Source organism: Plodia interpunctella, chromosome 20, assembly GCF_027563975.2.
Source record: "Plodia interpunctella isolate USDA-ARS_2022_Savannah chromosome 20, ilPloInte3.2, whole genome shotgun sequence".
In the NCBI taxonomy this organism is placed as follows: Eukaryota; Metazoa; Arthropoda; class Insecta; order Lepidoptera; family Pyralidae; genus Plodia; species Plodia interpunctella.
In genome coordinates this window covers 23,523-43,769 of record NC_071313.1, presented here as the reverse complement: position 1 = coordinate 43,769, position 20,247 = coordinate 23,523, and the positions used below count along the sequence as shown (strand labels likewise).

Genomic DNA, 20,247 nt, shown 5'->3' with positions numbered 1-20,247 from the left:
GATGAGGACAATTTGTGTTTTAAAGGAAAACTTTATTCGAGTAAAAAACGTGTAAATAATATTATGAGACTAGAAATAGTAGTGAAGTGATTAGTGAAGTTCTTTGAGAGAGTGGTCGGGTACTCTTGAGAGAAATCTATGTTTTAGGAATGTAGTGAGAGGGTTAAAATATCTGCTAAGAAAATATTTTTCAGTCTCATAATATCACTAGTTGCGCCATGGGGCTCGCTCCCGTGGGAATTTTGGCATAAAAAGTACCCTATGTGTTATTCCAGGTTATTTCAACTCGTGTTCCAAATTTCAAAACAATCGGTCCAGTAGATTTTGCGTGGAAGAGTAACAAACATACGTTATATACATACATAATACACACATCCTCACAAACGGATTGACTCACAGATGTAAGCTTATAAACACCGAAATATCTAATAAATTATTCCATCATATCTCTATTTCATCGTGCCGGCGAATGGATGAATGGTTGAAGCCGGCCGCATACTGATGTTCTGCGACGGCGGCCGGACCTCCGTGTGTGGTTTACATGGGGTCAACAGTAATTACATTTTTAAATGTTGATGTTGGTGATACAGACATCGGATTTTTTTAAACAGTAGCGGTAATCTATCTCTTGCCATGAAGACGCACACACGACGAGTGGAATAAGATCAAATAAAAAACAAACAACAACAGCGGAAAGAACGGCGGATCATAGCGCGCGGTAGTCGTGGGCGGAGATCCTTTGTGACTGAGGACCTACATGTCGATTACACAGTATCCGTTACGGCTCGTGGGAATGGCGAGATAATAAAAAATATCGAGCGTGTCAGTTATTTATGCTGACCATCGTAAAGTTTACAGTAATATAGGATCTTGTGGACAGAAAGGGCAAAACCAAGAAATGAAAGGCTTGATTTCGTCAAGGATGATATGCGTGCCAGCCAATGGACTGACAACTTGGGATGCCGACGACCGTGCGAAGTGGAGACGAAATCGTAGGAAAGCGGACACTAGGCTCCGACGTTCAACTGCTGAGGAAGGAACGGGGAAGATGAATGAAAGATGATGAGAAGACTTGTGGTCATGTCATGAGCCTTTTTTAGCATTTAACTGCCGATGTAAAAGCAGTTATAGCTGGGCTCCGACGCTTAGCGGCGGAAGAAACGTCCGGGAAATAATTCAGATGAGAGCGAGAGCTAACAAGTTGGGTGATTTATTATATCACTATGGAATAAATTCTAAACCTATATATTTTTTTCATAATCATCGTATTATTTATGTAATCACAACATTAATATATGTATATCGCATGTATATGTATAAGCTATATACATGGATTGACGTGAAAATTTTGGATCTGTCTGAGTAAGAGAGATTGAAGACTAAAGTGTGTCTTCAGCACTAGTCTTGGCACTCAACACGCCGTTAATAGCGCTATTGACCTCCACTTTTTAAAGTGCACTGGGCTGGGGTGCAATTTTACGTGAGGTTGCCGTATACATGTATACTGTGTTAGTTCTATCCATATCGCTTATCATATGTAGTCTCAGTATACATATACGTAGAGCATAGCTCTATACGGATGCATATAGATATTAGAATAGAATAAACTACAAGCGCAGTCTGGTTATTAGTTTGTTTACTAATTCAATTAATAACAAAAAACGAAAACGTCATACTAAAATGTGACAATTTGTCTTTGCTAGAAAGAAAAGTTGTTGGTTCAGAGCGGAACTGAATGATAATAAAAACGGTTGAACTACAGTCGAATTTAAAATCTTGTTTGGTATTGGTTGTATTGTAGTGTTTGGTTATTTTAGACCACAGTTAGATTGAGGGTTCTCGTCAAGAATTCTGATAATAAGTTGGCGATAATACGATGGCGAGTTAATGTTGTGTATTGGTTAAACTTTATAGGAGCGTAGGCGCGCGCCTAAAGTAGCACTACCTTGTGATATGTGGACAAAAGTCCACAATATGCATCTAATGCAAGTAAACAAAGTAGTGTAGTGTAGGTTGCATGCAAGAGACGTTAGCGTGTCTTGTAATGGCTGTAATCAGTTTCGCTAACACCCTCGCTAACACCCCAGTTGTTGACAACTGATGTCAACAACTTGCTATCGTGGCGTAAGCATAATTATATACTCAATTCCAGCTACATACGATCGCGCTTAGATAAGCTTTAGGCATAGTATTAGTAATCGTTATTCAACGAGATGTGCGAGTTTCACCAAGCCTGTCCATCTCTCCTCTCTCCTCTCGACAAAACAAGGAAAGTGTGGGGCGGGCACGGGCCGCTGCTGTTATTGAAGATAAAGTTGCCGACGGTAGAGAGAACGACGACTGTACATCCATCTCACATATTCTTGGACAATGTATAAATCTTCCCGCAAACATTTTAAAAACTGTTTACATTACTATGTTGATTTACTTCTAAAACAAGATTTCCTAGACTAATTTAAATAAAATTTGGACGAAAATGTTTCGTCAAATAAGATTGGTATGTTCAGTCCACTTACAGTGTGTGGAGCGCGGTGAGCGGCGGCAGCGAGGAGTCGCCCAGCTCCGACACCAGGTTGCCGGCCAAGTTGCTGGAACAAATTGCACTTCAGAATCATCATCATATACCTACTTAAATTACATAACAGAGGCAAGATGGGTTCGATGCTGTGGTTTGATGCCAGCCAATTAGCAGCTCGAAAACGACTTGCGAGGGCCCGAAAATTAATCTCTGCGTATTGGTTACACCTAAATAAGTATTTCAATGATTAAATCTTTATATAGAACAAAGTCTTATCGAAACGACCCAAACTTCGATGGTGTCTCTGACATTATACAACAAAGTTAATTTGGCTTCCTGTGAGACGAATAACATAAACATAGTATTTAAACAATGTACTTAACAAAACAAAATCTTGTAATTCATATTACAATTTATTTATGTAAGTAGGTACGACAAGATTTCTCAGGACTTATGCAGATAAACGTTCGCGACCGCGACACTCCGTCATGTTCCTTCATAAATATTCTCAGCACGAATCTAAATAAAATTAGCTCTAGTTTGTCGAGGTCTGATAGAACTGCAGGCGACCGCGGGACTCGGACGCAGAATAAACCGAAAACAAACGGTGCAGTACTAACACGACAGGGAACGCTTCGCAACTTTCCTTCTCGGATTTTATAATACAACCTTTATTTTCTATAACTTACAAATATGTATGTGTAACCTTTAAGTAGTTTACCAGATTCAGTATACTCTGTTTACACCAAAATTAGTGTCCGATAAAACTTAGTAATATTACATACCTACTGATCTTTAATTTAATGTGGAAGGAAGGTAGGTACATAACAAAATTGTAAATACCTTGCTAGCCCAGCAGATGTTTTAGAAATTAATTTCTTTGTCAAATTTACGATGCTCATATACGGAAACCATCAATAAATTACTGTCTGGGATAAGTATCCCAAGAAACTAAGACTATTCTATTATTTTATTTACTGATATAATGGTAAGTACAGTTAAATTTAAAAAATGTGATAGGCATACGTATTGTTTAGCTAGGAGTAACCCTATGGCCAAATAACTTGTGTGACTTCATCTATTTCATAAGAAAGGACATATTGACGTTGCCGGCTGGTTTGTGCGTTGACGCAAGGGAACAATATGCGATGAGCCTCGCCAGCAAACACGGAGATATATCACGCTGGCGCGCGACGGGTCGGCAGGGAGGGACCCCAGGAGCAGGCGAACAGGAAGTAAATATTTCTGTTTCATTTGGAAACTTTGTGCCTAAAACTTTGAGGCGTGTGGCACGACTTTCTTCTCACTTTTTGATGATCTTTAAAAATGTTTTAGAAAATATTTACAAAGGGAATGAAATATTTTTTTACATATCGAGAACACCTAATCAGCGGACCTGAATGATCGATGACAATAATAAATAAATAACAATGCATTTGCAGTTACCAGGGCAAAGTTTTGGACATTACAGTTATTTGTAATTCGAAATCGGAAAATAATATAGAAACTTTCTATCATACGGCAGACATTAGATTTGACGCTTTTTAGGTTATTTCAATCATTCCAAATTTTTCTCGTTACAAAAATAGAATTCAATTTATCAGGTCGTCCCCGATCCACCTAAATCATGTCGGATCCGGCGACCGCCTCGGGACGGCTCTTCGACCAAATATATTGCAGGAAGCTGATCTGTGCGTTTGCGTTTGATCCTACCACGGGAGGACATGGGCGGAGACAAATATTTACATATTTCAGTTTCAGATCGTGTTACAAAAACTATTTTTGGTAACATTTTACTTCATGGGAATACATCGAAAGCTGTATGTGGGTGTATGCATATCATAATAATGTATGTCATCCAAACTAAAGGTGTATTATTTCCAAATTTTAGATTAATCGGGCGCTAGAAACTGGGTTAAAATTAACTTGCAAGATGTGTGAGTATGATTTCCGCGTTAGTATGATAGCTAGTGTGGGTCAACCACACTAGCTATCATACTAACGCGGAAAGGAAGGAAGGAATCTTAAGAAATTATGAGCAACAACAAAATAGTATTTGACTTAAATGAGCTGTTCATCAACCACACTGCTCTCGCACACTCCGCGAGTCCCGCCTTGCGTTAGGTCGTCGCGGCCGCATTACGACCAGATCAAGTGTCGCCGACACACGACGCAGCTGTTCGACAATGCCAGCCATTCGTTACTCAAATATCAACATATAAGTCTACTTCTTTCTTCTAAGATGTCTTCAATTCACGAATGTTCTGAATGTTTTCTGAATATTTGGCTAAAATATTTCTTAGTTTTTGCTGAACTATTGTAATATTATAATCTATGCCTACATTTCCCATTTCCTTTAAGCGTTGGTTTCTTGGTCAAGCAGTTAAAATGTTCTCTCTAAGCAGGAACAGCGAGTGGCAAGGGAGGTAGACACAACATAGACGGTGTACTCACAGCGTCTGCAGATGGTGCAGGCGCGCGAGCGCGGGCGGCACGAGCCGCAGCAGGTTGCGCGCCAGCCGCAGCGACCGCAGCTGCCGCACGCCGCCCAGCTCCTCTGGCGACATATCCGAGATGTAGTTGTCCTCGGCCGACCTACATAAACAAGGTTTTCATACTTACTACTAGAAACATTGGTCATGATCTTGCAAGATTTAATTACCGATAGAATACCAGATTTGGATGTATGTACCTACCTAAATAGTTTGTGTAACTATTCATTTATTTTAGGTACGGATAACTCGAGCAAAAATATATATAATAATAATATTAAATATTAAAAATAAATTTATGGGCAACCAACAGTTTGAAATGTAAATTTCTGGGCCTTCAGGCAAGCCACAAGCCCCCGGGGCGGCTCTGCGACATGGCCCCACACATCCGGTGTTTCCAGGCTGGCATTATGCATTTACTATATGGCCACATTATTTGTTTATAAACCACAAACCCTCTGGAAATAAAATGCTGCAACTGAGGCACTTTGCTGGGCACACGGTCGCTCGGGAGCTGAACGTTACGTTACAAATCTCGCGGTATGATAAGGGAAGGCGCATAAATCCGTTGCCGTTGAATCTTAGGTAATGTTATCTAATCGATCATACTGCTGTCACGGCGCAGCCGGGACCTGCCTGACTAATGATCAGATTCCTCGGGTCGACGAACTCGGCCCGAGGGACATCCCTCCTTACTGAATGAAAAGGCTCAATGTATACAATATTGGTATAAGTATCACATTTTCATATTAATTTTTATTTAACCTTAACTTCCCAGGAAAATCATAAAGTCGAGAGCAAAATTATTTATTGTAGCTAAAACTAACATGAGCTCCGACTAGATTGTAGATCAAGGATAACAGCCATACATATTCGAATCTAACGTCTAAATCACTGCTCACGTTTAAAATGTGAGATCAAAGCTTGTCAACTGGGTCATAACTGTCTCGAAGATGACCTGTGGGCGGAGTGCGGGTTTGCATTTCACTTCTCACCATCGAATCGATTCGAAGTGAGACGCAGCGAACCAATCACATTGCAGTGTAGTTGTCGTTGCGTCAGACGTCATTTTATTATAGTCCATTTTTAGTGACACCGTGCGAATTTGTACCGTGCTAACTCTAAAACGAGCCAATACCACCTTAGCCAGTTCAAACATACAGAAATCTTATTAGCTTTATTACATCAGTACAAACATCCCTGGCGACCATCTATCAAACAATGTACGCTGCTTTCATTATGAACATAACTTATCATTGGCAATTGTTTCGGCTGCCGTCGACGACTGATTTAGAGCCGGCGGGGGACCAGCCCCGCACGAACATTCACAATCGCAGTATATCGGATATATATAACGATGATTTCGCTAGTTATCGAGGCGATACTCCGGGGATTAGCCATTACATTATATATACAGCACATTATTGCCGAATGGAGCTAGAACAAAAATATTTCTTCTATCGGGCATCGTGTCAGCGAGAGGCGGCATTGACGGTTTTGGCCGGCTGCCATACATGGCGAGTGATATCAGAGGGCGGCCATTTCCTAACAATTAGAAGGTCTATCAGTATAATTTCTAGATCAGTGTGAAACATAGTTGTTGTAGCTATTACCAGTTCACCTGTCTATCTAATTGAAAGACAATATACCGAGCACTGACGTGTTCAGTGGTGCTTAAGTAATGTTGACATCGCATTCACAGTATATAATTATATTAAACCTTGCATTGGTGTATACATCAACATACATTTTCTACAAAGTAAGCAGAGGGCAGGCGACGCGACATGAGCGCCGAGGAGCCGGGCCGCGATCAATTCCGCTGAGCCGACCGCCGCATTCAAATTAGGCGCTGAGCCTTTTTTAATATCGCACTTGTTCGCGATAACACGCCATTGAGGACATGTTATGTGTAAGTAAACAGATTCTGTGCTCAGAATATTTTTGTAGCAATCTACAGAACGTTGAAGGTATAATCTTAGTCTAAGCATTGTGGTATGTGTAGCGAATTTTCAGAATCACTGTTTTAGCGTGTGTCTTAAGTCTTAACCCTTAATTTTGCAAGTATGTGACATTTTCCTTTATCTGTATATACCTCTTCCTGCCTTAATGATTCTAGGTCAATGGGAGATACCTACCCCATACGTTTTTATTCCACAGTAACGATGCTTTTTCCCGGTTTCTTTTTATTTAAATTTGTGGTAAAACATAATAATACAACTAAACGTGGCCTTAGAGTTTGGTAACTGTCGACTCTCAGGTATAAAAACAAGATACGTGTATCAAGAAACCAGAAATGTAATGAGTGACAGGAGACAATACGAATTTTAATTCTGTTCTTGTATGTTTGGAAGGGAAATCCACGATAGACAATTTGGTAATGCCCACCGTTCCTGAGGAGGAGGTTTGACAGAACGCTAACGAAGTGATTCTATAAGGCTTCCGTTTTTACCTTTTGTGCAACGGATCCCTGAAAACATATGTATATAATTGTTGCTCAATGGCAGGAAAGTTAGCGGCTATCAAACGGACACGACAAAGCTTTCGCGGCAACTACTTTCATAAGCCTGTACTGAGAGAGCGCCTCGCGACGTTCGTAATATCCTGCAGAGGGCGCCATAACTCAGCTCTCGTAAATAATGAGGATAAATAAGGCGGCATTCACTCGCAAACACGAGATAAATCTCGTCGTTTACATCCCGGCTTAGGAGCCCTGGATGTTATGGTGTGTCACCGACACTACTCTATTTACATTGTTTTGTGGCACATTGTTCTTCTCCTTATGGTAATCTTGGTCGAAACACAACATGGTTATAAATAAAAATACGTGCGAGATTTAAAAAAGTACAATTTGGTCCTTTTTCTAATCTTAAACCTGGTCCTAATAAAGAAAAAATGACATTAAAATATGTATGAAGCGACGCGGTGAACCTAAAGTTAACTGCTAAGTACATAACATATTGGTTCAACGAACTGTCGATCACTGTATTGATTGCTTAAAAATAAAATGTAGGTAAAAATAAATGGCGATAGTAGGTATCGTGGTATACAAAACGATACTGACAGGTAGTGCAGGCGATGCAGGTCCAACAGCGCGTGCGCGGGCAGCCGGCGCAGCGCGCAGCGGTCGAGCCACAGCCGCGCCAGCGCTGGCGCCGCCAACGCGCCGCCCGACACAGACTCCAGCCGGTTCATCGACAGGTTGCTGGGGACAAATGTCACTTCACTGACAAATACTAAACAAATTATCACTTGCATGTTTGATTGCGTACTTTATACAGTTTCTAGTTGTAGGTACGCAACTAACTGGACCGCAGTACAAAACTTTTCCTTCATATTAGTTACCAAAAATTATAAGCTTACATAGAAGTGGACAAATTCCCGATAAAAAATATTCGTCATTTTCAGCACAACTTTTATTGTCGTCAGAAAATGTGACAAAAAATAATGTCTGTGAAGATATCTATTTCTAAATTGAGTTGCAAGGTGCACCCGAACACACATAGTTACCCTCATTATATATACATTTACATACATCGTTAATAAAATAAAAACTTGTAAAAGATTTTTTTGATTGACATTGTTATTTATATGAGATAAATCATCATTGTTTCGCAGATTTATCTCGTAAATTCTTTTGTGGTAGTGCCATCTTGTTCGACCATCTTGTATCAATGAAAATCAGCGTAATGGCTCCTCGTTGTGGCACAAGCTGAGTGGTACCATTTTGTAGCATATAGGTGATAATGTAACTTTAAATTTATAATTTTGTTCATTTTATGCGATGTATATTTTTATGCTATGAATAAATTGATTTCTATTTCTAGTAGGTACACACTACTTATTAAAGTACCTACCTAATTATTTATAAGCACTTACATTGAAGCTAAGTAACTACATCGTTCAGTTCCTCGACTCTTACAACTCTTATTATCATAGTACTTCAATTATTTTCTCCGAATGATCAATTTGTCACTGTTCAAAAGCAAACGTCGCCATCCATCTAAATCACTGCTCAGTCAATACCCTAAGAGCGAGATTAGCATAATCCGTGTAGCCGAACAGATGAAGGCAATTCATCATATCGTGGAATAAATCTCAAACATGACGAATATCGTATCTCTAGAGATCTGGGCGCGGAGTCGGCGACCGAATCCAAATCTACGGATATTGATTCAAGACAGATATCGTTACATCCATGTAATATATATTTAGGAGCATCTCTGAGTCTCAATGTTGCAGTAATGACCCTCATCATCGGTTGGGTGGTCGTCCCCCCCGGAGACCGGACCCGGAGCGCGCGGGATATAACAGATTGTGGCATTGCGTTCCGAGTGAATATTATTACAAGTGACTACCTACATTGTGTTCGATTGACTGATTTTTATTGGAAATTGTGTTTTAGTATTTTCTATATTGGATCCTGTACACATACAGATTGGTGAAATAATGTTTAAAAATAAAAATTGAAATCCTGAACGTATCTAGCGAGTCACTGAGTCGTAGCTAAACCTCATTAAATCCGTATGTCCGAGCGCTGTGTGTCAATTAGCAGCGGTTGCATCTAGTTGTGCTCGTGTCACCCCCTCGACCCAGCCCCTACAGCCCGCACCACCCACAGAGGATCAGGTTTCGATTCCGTGTCATGTTGTGTATATTGTGTATCGCGGCTGCAAATCCACAATTGTAACCCGTGAAATAAAACCTTTACCTGACCTTTAAGTTCTGCAGGATTAGACGGTCGTCGCGGAGGCCGGACAATACAAACCCATACGAATTCCGGTATTTTGCTACCAAATAATCAAGAATAATAGATTTTCGTGGTGTAACTCTACCCTGTATTTATATTTTAGAAGCGTGTAAATTCGCCCGAAATTACCCATTTTTTCCAAAAACGAGCGGAAACAACAGAAAACCTGCAGCTGCCTAATTCTTGTCTCCGCTTACACTCTACTGGCGCCCTAGCAAGGACAGTTAAAATATAAATTACAAACCAACCCATTAAAGATATAAAAGACTACAAAACATTCTTGCAACATATTAAATAAATTCTTATTAATAAATGTTATTACAATGTTTCAGCGTACATAGAAGATAGAATTATTTAAATAATAATATTATGAAATAAAACTAATGAATTGGTTTCGAAATAAAATAATTAATCAATAAATTGGAAATAAAATAAATTCAATAATTAACAAATAATAATCTATTTATTAATAGAATATAAATGATCTACTGAATAAAACTGAATTAATATTAAGTAATTTGTGGAGAAGTCAGGCCCTCTTCGATTGCTGCGCCAGTAAGGCGGGTGCTGGGTGCTTAAATTGTCTATTAAGGTATATACAAATAAGAAAGATCTGTTACTTACATTAAGGATGCAAATAAAGAATTGAAAATTGAATTGAGAATATCTGAGGCTCCGAGCGTGTTACGAGTAGGGTCGAACAATCTACAGTAATTATAAATAGCACCGTCTTGTCGTAGATTTTCTTATATACTATACCATTTTCACAGCCCCTGAATCTATCTCGAAGGTAAAAAAATATGGACAATGCGTACTTACAGATCTCGAAGCCCGACGGCAGGCTGCAGGGCGCCGCGCGGCAGAGCGCTGATGTTGTTGTTGGACACGTCCCTGCAACAAACCACTACGTTTCACTATTCATAATGGTTTAATGGGGGCCCCAAACGCTTACTAAGACAGTCAGGCAAGTACTTACTCCAAAATTAATATCAAATCAAATCAAATCAAATCATTTATTGCGTCCTTAATGTAATACAGGTGTTTTCATAGAATTAGAACCAATTAAGGGCCCTGACGGGCGCTGCAATGAGAGAAGGGCCATTATGTTATAAAAACTAATCATATATATGCGTGTTTTATTAATTTTATTGATAGATTTCTGTTTTTTTATTATAGGGGTATTAGTTTTATGTCAAATATTTAAATTATAATTATTAAGATATTGAATATATTTTGATATATTAAATTATATTATTAATAATTAACTAATTAATTTATTATGCATAATAGATTTTTTTTAAATGTGTGTGTGTTCAATTAAGTAATAGGTCTTATTTTTTAAAATATTTATCATTATCATCTAAGTATTCCTTTATAGAATAGTAGCACTTGTTGTTCAAAAATTCTTTAACATGTTTTAAAAAAACTGCATAGCTTTCTATGTCTCTTATGGTTTCTGGAAGTTTATTATATAATTTTATAGACATTACTAGAGGGCTCGTCGAATGAAGTCGAAGGCGTGATATGGGAAGTTGTAATCTGTTTTGATGTCGAGATGTGTATTTTGTGGGTATATCTTTTCTTTTTACAAAAAAGTATGGATGTTTTCGGATGAATTTACATATTTCTAAAATGTATATACACGGTAAGGTTAGGATTTTTAGTTTTTGGAAGTGAGGTTTACAACTATCCTTTTGTTTAATATTAGCTATATTTCGAACCAGTCTTTTTTGTAGTAATATTTAGTGATAATGTCCATTATTAGAGGCGGGCAATAAACCGGTGTCGTAAAGCGGCCGGCGGCGACGCGCTGCGGCTATGATGGACACGAGAGAGCTCACTGATCATAAGTAACATAATAACTGGTCCATAATAAGTGCCTATGTAGAGTTCCGAAGCGAAATTTCTTTCTCCAGTTATATGTCCGTTTGATAAGAGTACATAACTACTCTATCAAATTATAGTTTTCTATATATAGTGCTATCAGTCTGAGCTAAGCCAATGGCAGTCACTCATTCGACAAAACTATAAGAATTTGGCTAATGATACGATAATGAACTATACATATTTTTTGGGAAATCGCTTCAATAGTATTTTAACGCTTTAATTCATCGTAAAACAAGTTTTTTACAAAAATGACATTTTAGCCACAAGCTTTTATTGTCATCAGAGATAGTGTTGCATTTAAGCGTGAAAACATCATGTCCGCACAGTAACCTGTAAGAGTTCCCATGTTGAGAGCCGATCTTGGATGCAACAATAGGTCATGCTAATGCATTATTATGTGGAAAATTTCAGCTCTGTAGGATAAGCCGACGTAGGTGAAATTAACTTTCAAGATTACAAACAAATAAACAAATATGCGGACGAGATTGATGTTTATATAAAAACGAATCCAAAATTGTTTACAAGAGTTATACAAGACAGAATTGCTTTATCTCGCCAAATAAAAGCCTCCATCGTTTGTTACGCTGAATGCAAAGACCTTCACGTGCTCCTCGCAACAAGTTCACGTAAGAGCTAATAATAAGTAATATTGTAAATTAATAAAATTAAATATTCAATCAATTGTGATACTTAACATTAATAAGTTTATAGATTTTGCATGCCTCGATTAGGCTAATGTGTCGGCCTGGACTGCGCATAACAACTGATAACAAACAACCAATGTAACCACATTTTTGCTAATAAAGAATTGAATTGAATCGTACAATCTATTATACTGAGGTAACTTTACGCGGAGTTAATAGCGGAGAATTTGCAAGAAATTTGTTAGGTTGACGTGTTAACCGTTTATTTTTTAGGTTCAGTTTTAGCACGACACTAAAACTGAGAAGCCAATGTACGGATAATTGCAAGTTTTGCTTAGGACTTTCCTCAATTACATCGGAAACATTATTTTTTAATAACGACCATTGGACCTGCGGGCGGCGGTGGCTACCATCGCCCCAGGCGAGGCGCAGCAGCGGCACACGTCGCCTTTTATTGTTTATTCATTTATCAATACTAAAACCGGTAATATTTATTTACCAAAAACTAACTACATACATTAAACTAAGGTATACCAATTTATTTTGTAATAAATCACTATAACTAGTTAATGGAATTACCTACTTTCATTCAACGTGAAGGCGAAATAATCAAGTGCTTTCTAGCTAGGCCCCTTTACAGTTGAAATGGAAAACAAAATTGATTGATTGATAAAATTTCTTGAATTTGTAACTTGCGGGGCGGTGTGCGGCGCGTCTAGCGGCTGACAACGCGTACCGGAGATAGGCAATAACTAGCGATGCGCTCCGGCGGTGTCCGTTATTGGCGTCATCCATCATCGGTCGGCGACACGGCCCCTGCCCCCCCTTGCCACGCCCCGCTCCGCACCCACACGCTCATTCACCAGGAATTCATTCCGTTTAACGCGTCCGATATCGATGATTGACACTATGTGCGAAATTAACAAGCTTCTAAAAGCTGGCGATTTTCATAACTTTTTAAGTAGGTACGCGCCTTTGGATGGAGAGACAAGTTCTGTAAGACTATGACAAAAGGAGGTTGGTGCGACGATAATATGATGTTAATTATCTCATTTGCATTGGTCATTCGTTGCGAAAGGACTACGTCATAGCGTACTAACCGTGATCGATCTGGTAACCGTATCGAATAGTTTATTATTGTTAGAAATTATGTTATCATATTAGGCAGCTATAACAAAATCAGTGATTCGCAAAATCGATACGAATGTTAAATTCGAACGCAGCAAGACGATCGACGGTGCAGCGTTGTATCGACGCGGTGCAGCGGGTTGAGGGTGGCCGGCGGGGCAGGGGTTGGGGGCGGCGGCCAACCCCTACTTATCAGGCCACATTATTCAGAGTAAACACAATTTCATAATCAAGTGCGTTTCAGTTTCTCATTGACATGTCGTGCGGGGCTCGGGCGTCGACCTCGCGGCTGGCGCGGCGCCAGCGGCGAGCGGCCTCGACCCACAGCGCGCCGTGAATGAGCGCCGCCGTCGGTGATAGCCAGCGTGCGTCGCGCGCCTCGGTTAGTGTAGAGCTTACATCTCAGTGTAGAGCCATGATCGAGCTTAAGTCGAGAACAATATCGAAACACTCTTTACCGATATAACTTTATTTCAATAAAGTTTTCAATATTTTTTTAATTCAATCAAATCGCTAAAAACCTGTTGTGATAGCGTATATTTTATCCTAGGTACCTACCTATTATAAATGCGAAAGTTTGTGAGGATGTGTGTATGTATGATTGATAGTCTTTAACGCAAAATCTACTGGACCGGTTGTAATGAGATTTGGTACACGGGTTGAATATAACCTGGAATAATACATAGGGTACTTTTTAACTCGAAATTCCCACGGGAGCGAAGCCCCGGCCGGCAACTAGTAGCCCCTGTACCTTTAATTGGTGAACTTACATATATGATGACAGGTACCCTGTCATTGGTGACAGTTTAGTTCACTAGTGTGTATGCGACTACCTGCCGCTAAATGGCTGTGGGTAGTTGTTAAGGTCGTGTCAGATGCCTTGAATAAAATCTGACACCAGTGTTAGCAATAACACACTCGATACGAGGATGATGATGGTGAACATACGTAAGTAGGTACTTTACGTGGTAACTAGTAACGATATTCTAGTATTTATGTATAAAACAAAGTCACTTCCCGCTGTCTGTCTGTCCCTATGTATGCTTAGATCTTTAAAACCATGCAACAGATTTTGATGCTTTTTTAAAGAAGAAAATAAAAAAGAAAATACTCTGAAACTTACATTAGCGCTTTTAGCACTATCACGACTCTCGAAGCTTTATTACTCTTCCCTTTAATTTTTTTTGTCCTAGTTATCTTGCTACTCTATTACTACAAGGTCAGTAGGTATGCCACGCGCGATAGATACGCGCCATTTGGGAGGATCAGTCGCAGAAATACGGATAAATAGGCGTCTTTCGAATGCCGCCCTCACCGGGATCGGAGCGGGCTGATACAGCGGCGGCGCGTGCGGCGGAGCGGAGCGGCGCGGGGCACCAGCGAGTTGATGTGATTTCAGACCATTTGCGGATCATGAGCGTGACTAGAACTACAATACGCTATATGGCTATGACTGTATTTCTTGAATATAATTAGAATTTTCCTCTTCATTTCGTTTAAAAAAATAATAAAAATTTTAAGAAAAAATAAGATTCGATAAAGATAATGAAAATTCTCGACATTTCTATCGTTACATTATTATAATAAATAGGACCTGATGATGGACCAGTATCGGCTCCTAACGTCATTGGTTCAACGGTTTTTTTAGTCACGCGGTGAATGAATGCAACAAACTACGTGTGAAATTTTTTTTTTTTAATAAAATGTTATCATTACAACATGGAATGGAACACCACAGCCGCGCGGCCACGCCCGGTTATTGCGGACATAACGCGCCGCGCCTTCACTCTGGACTTTTATCTTACGAGAGTACGATACCAACACCGTGAATTTTCCAGTAACAATGTGATTATTTCATAAATAATTTTTCGTTACAAATAACTTTGTAAAACACAATAAAGCAAAAAGAGTATAGCGTTTATAAAGAGCAACCAACGGAACACGGAGAACTTTTATCCATGAACTTATCTCTATTTTTTTAAATTGTAACCATTTACTGTAAAGCGTCGTCAATTACTTTATTGACTTGTCTCAAAAAAGCAGTTTTTAATTAATTTAATTATTATTTGGGTATTAAATTAGTACAACGGTTACTATCAATCAACAGCTGACTACTTGCACTTAATATAACGTACTAACTCAACAGTTTCCTAGTGGAAGGAAGGCGGAGACCTAGTGTAAGGAAGTAGTGGATAATTTAGAAATTATACATACATTCTTGACATAAATCTTTATTAATACATAAAGCAATCTTGACCAAGCAGTGAATAGTTAAGTCGTTCCCTCTCGTGAGCCGATCCTGGATGCACCATCAAGCCATGCTTATCATAATTGCATCGCATTGTCATCCAAACTAAACCTGAATACAAATTTATTATTTCAGCTTAATCAGTTGAAGATATCTGCTTCAAAAATAAGCTGCAAGATTCCAAACAAACATAGTTCCCTCATACATACAACAAGTTAAAAAAAGCTTGCAAAAAGTGAATGACTAATTCGTACAAATCATCCTGTCTTCTCCTGACGTGCGCTACATTCTGCTGCATCAAAAATAATCTGGTTCGCCTCGCACGCAGCTCTTACAGCAACTTTGTTGGGCGCCCAGGCTCGTATAAATAACTGGTCATTAATTCATTAAGTTGTTATGTGTGTGCGCGCAGCTGCAACGGACGGACGGACGGGGGGGGGGCACGCCAGATGCACGCCGCCGACCTTGCGCGAGCCAAGATTGCATCACAGAGCGCGCGTGCAAACCTCTTAACCGTAAGGACATAAACACTACCGATAGTAAACTTGGAGACAGGTTTACAAGGAGGAAGTGTGTTCCGTTCTCGATGTGCTCAAGAGTACTTGGTAGGTACCGGGTAGTAACCTATGATATTTACTTGTTGTGTAAAAAGGTGACTAATAGGCCTATACCTACACATGAAATATTATCACAACATAGTATATAAAACAAAGTCGCTTTCGGCTGTCTGTCCCCTTGTATGCTTTTAGATCTTTAAAACTACAGAACGGATTTTGATACGGGTTTTTTAATAAACAGTGTGATAAGTACTAATCGTTAAGGCAGAGACATTTTTTCTTAAAATTCTTCGAAAACGTTTTGGGTTTGGCCCTCGATATTGACACTGATTTTGCGAATTTTCCACATCAAAAAAGATTCAACACAAAGAAAATTTTTCGACGTTTATGTCGAACTGCTTACCAAACTGGTTTGTCAACGTTTACCATGGTCAATATTGTTAAGATTACATGAATTGAAATTCTTTTTTTTTTCTTAAGGTAAAAGTGTTTACTGTCTATGAATTTCAGTGCCTTAGTTCAGAGCAAAATATATCAATCACTGCAATCTCACTATTCGCGAAGCAGGTTCTTAAATATTCATTTTTGCTACTTTAGATATATCTACACCTCGACTGGACATCCGACGAGAGCTCGTTGAATCTTAGTGAAGATAGCCTTCATTTTACGTCTCAGTATGTCAAGTTGGTTCTCATTAAGTTGCATTAATTCGTTCGCAAGGTTGCAGGATGGTGAATGCGTGACGCAAGCGGGCCTCATCCAGGAGCGTCCAGGGTGTGCCCGCGGCGGGCGGGGGGCGGTGCAGCGGGAGTATGCAGCCGTCGTCCTTGTTCCGGCTATTAATAGCGATAGATCTGGAACGAGAGCAAACAAGCAAGTCTAGGAAACACTCGAATCCTCGCTTTCAGGGGCAGTACTTGTTTGCTTCTACTTGTTCACTTATCTTTTTCATTAGACTTGAATGTTGCACTCGAACAACGTCACGTGTTTGTACTCAGCAAATCGCTATTGGCCCGAAACTAAGTTCGTTTCAAGTTTCGGTTTAGAATATTGAGATAGGTAGGAAAATAATTCAGTACCTTATTCACGTAACTCGGACAGAATATTAAACGTTTCATTCTCAACCTCGGCGGCGCTCGTTTGGTTCGTGTACGCGCGTTTTGATAATAAATAATATAATTATCCAGTCGATTACTGCGGATCTGGCAATTTGCAGAGGAATTAATAACAAAGTAAGATGAATGAGCCCACAAATTTAGACCCCCGAGGAGGGTCGTCTCGTCCGGGCGTCCGCCGGCTGTTTACTATGTACTGTTGTCTATACGACTGAATGAATATCATTTATGCTGGAGGATATAAAAAAAATAAAATTGAAATGTGTAAATCCGTAAAGTATAAAATCAACACCTGTAAGTAAGGTTAAAAGGTTAAAGATGAAAAATTCTTGGATTTTGCAGTGCTCCCATAGTACAAGTTGGACTGGTAATGATATTTTAAAAATACCTAGTTGGTAGGTGTTTGATGACTTGTACACAATTACCCTAAAATTTTTAGAATGATATTGTGTTTTATATATGTAAACAGTAGCGTGTTGCTTCAATCCCACTGGCGGCGCGGCTGCGTTTGATTTACGAGCGTCGGCGATGCGTTTCTTAATGCGCCTTTATTTATAACCTACATAACATTATTATTCGGAGAGTTCCGCGCGCATTAGCAGGGTTATGATATACTCGTTTACTTGCTGCTTCCGGGCGGAAATAATTACTTCGTTTGTTTCAATATTTAATCGACAAATATATTATTAACTAATTCTCATATTTATTTAACTAGAATTAATTTTGGGTTCGTCTCTCAAGTCAAAGGTGCTGTCTGTTATTGGCGACATATGAACTAAGTACTGCGGTGTCGTGAGTTGTCTGTTGACCCCACCTCCATTGGCGGTAGGTATTAAAAAATATATCGGTGCCGCGAAGTCGCCGTGACGGCGAAAAATAGCGAGCATTCCGCTCTGATTAAAAGCTGACGAGGGTGCCCCCCTCCCGCGCGCCGTTCGCATCAATCACAACACGACGCTGCGTCGGTAGTTATTAGCACGAGGAGAGGACGCTCGTCCGCCGCGACGCGGCCGGAGCGTGTCTACCTCGATCTTCCCGCAGGCTAGGCAGTACAACTAGTTGTGCTTATGTTCGCTCGATCTAGGTGGAGTCGGTCACGCAGATAAAGTTACGCATACGATTTTCGCCTTATTGACTTCATTGCCTAACCCAGATTTTAGAACTGTATTATCACTGCATCAGATATCAGATGCATCTAAAGGAAGTAAAAATCTAAGAAAACATATTAAGTTAATAAGTAAATAAATGAAATTAATTAAAACAAAAGCGCATGCGCTTGTAGCTCAGCAGCTACAACGCTGCACCAGCCCATAATCTAGAAGATGGCTTAGCTTAAATATTGTTGAAAATTTAAATTTGTTCCGTTCATTTTCCCCATCGGTTATCGCAGTGTCTTTTAAGTGACAATCAATAAATTCTATCGCAAGTTAGTATTGAGTACGGAGTGTGCGCGTGCGCGGGCGCCGCCGCTGAAGGCTGTACGAGCAAAAGATATCAACGCGTTTGAGATTGCGAGCATTGGTCGAAGATTGCGAGCGAGCGAGAGAGCGCGAGGTCGGGAGGTCGCTGCGTCGCTGCGTTATTTGGTGTACATTGTGTCGATATAGACAGAAGTCTGGTCTAATATTCACTTTGCTGTTGAAATTAAATTTAAATTAATCTGTCTTGTGTAAATCTGATAGCAATCCATATCGTTCCAAATCCTCAAGTTTTGAGTGCGCCTTGCACGTTTATATTCTCCGCAAGTTTATCTGCCTCTAGATATTATTTGAAACTGCGAAGAATGAATATAAATGTGCGAAGTTTAATTCGTCTTAAAGACTAGGTAAGTGTAGTACGTGCCATGACCTGTCTACACATAGGTCCGAATGGCTTGCGAGGTTTATGTATAGAAGGAGACGCAGTAGGTATACTTAGTTTAAAGTATAGTATACGAGTATAGTATTTAGGTAGATAGTAACCCAAATAAGTATGATAATAGACCAAAATAAATTAATAGAAAACGAATTTCTTACAAGGAGATGATATCCTTGTTGAGAGGTGGTAGCGCGGTAAGTCTTGAACCGCGACAGTCAAGCCTCGCGCCGCCGTCGGCGCACGCGCATCCCGGCGCGGGCTGACACGCGCCGCTCGTCATCGCCGCGCACGCGCCGCTCACCGCCACCGCCACCAGCGCCAGCGCCAGCGTGCGCCGCATGCCGGCGCTCACCCCGCTCCGCACATCACTACCACACAAACACCACACTTTTCTATCACATTCACTGATTCCCAAACAGTAAAATTAATATTGACAATCCAAATTATCGAAAAGATGCAATATTCGCGATGTGTCGCGTGTATAATCACGCGTGCGTGTCTTGCGGGCGCGGAGACTGACGTGCGGCCCGAGTGGCGAAGCGCGAGGGACTGCCGCGCGCCGCGCGACGCCGCGGAGTCTGCGGCGGACCGCCATCGCCAGCCTGTTTACTGTCCACTAACTTCACCATTCTTTGAATTATTGACATAAAAATGTATATACCTGTAGTTATCAATGAATGTGAACTAGTGAACTGGAGACCTCGCGAACTTATAGAAATAGCAGGTAGAAGAAACACCATATTTTGTTTATCGTAATCATAACATATTAAAAATGTTTTAAATTTAGTTTTATTTTTATAATTCAAATTTTCAAATCAAACTTAATTTTTTAGTTATAAAAACAAAGTCATATAAAATTTTCTTAAAGTAGTTTTTGTATAGAAACGATTGTATCCTATAGTTACATAATTATCAAGAAAAAATAAAGTATACCTATAATAACTTTAAAAAAACTTGTAAAATAAACTTCAAAATACCGGTCATAAAATGAAAATGAATAGATTGAACTTCAAACAGAAATATTTTGTTTTAGCTAAAATACAGGTCATGAAAT

General features: G+C 39.7%; 1 protein-coding gene across 1 annotated transcript in view; it reads right to left on the bottom strand.

The window, feature by feature from the left end:
* rk (rickets) overlaps positions 1 to 19,741 on the bottom strand; it is a 38,099-nt gene extending 18,358 nt beyond the window's left edge. The window contains exons 1-5 of the mRNA XM_053760167.1: positions 19,352 to 19,741; positions 10,577 to 10,648; positions 8,072 to 8,212; positions 4,973 to 5,113; positions 2,517 to 2,588 (exon numbers count right to left, since the gene is read on the bottom strand). Coding sequence (XP_053616142.1) covers positions 2,517 to 2,588; positions 4,973 to 5,113; positions 8,072 to 8,212; positions 10,577 to 10,648; positions 19,352 to 19,533 — 608 coding nt within the window. The 5' untranslated portion in view covers positions 19,534 to 19,741. The remainder of the gene's footprint in view (positions 1 to 2,516; positions 2,589 to 4,972; positions 5,114 to 8,071; positions 8,213 to 10,576; positions 10,649 to 19,351) is intronic.
* Between the last annotated feature and the right edge of the window lie 506 nt (positions 19,742 to 20,247).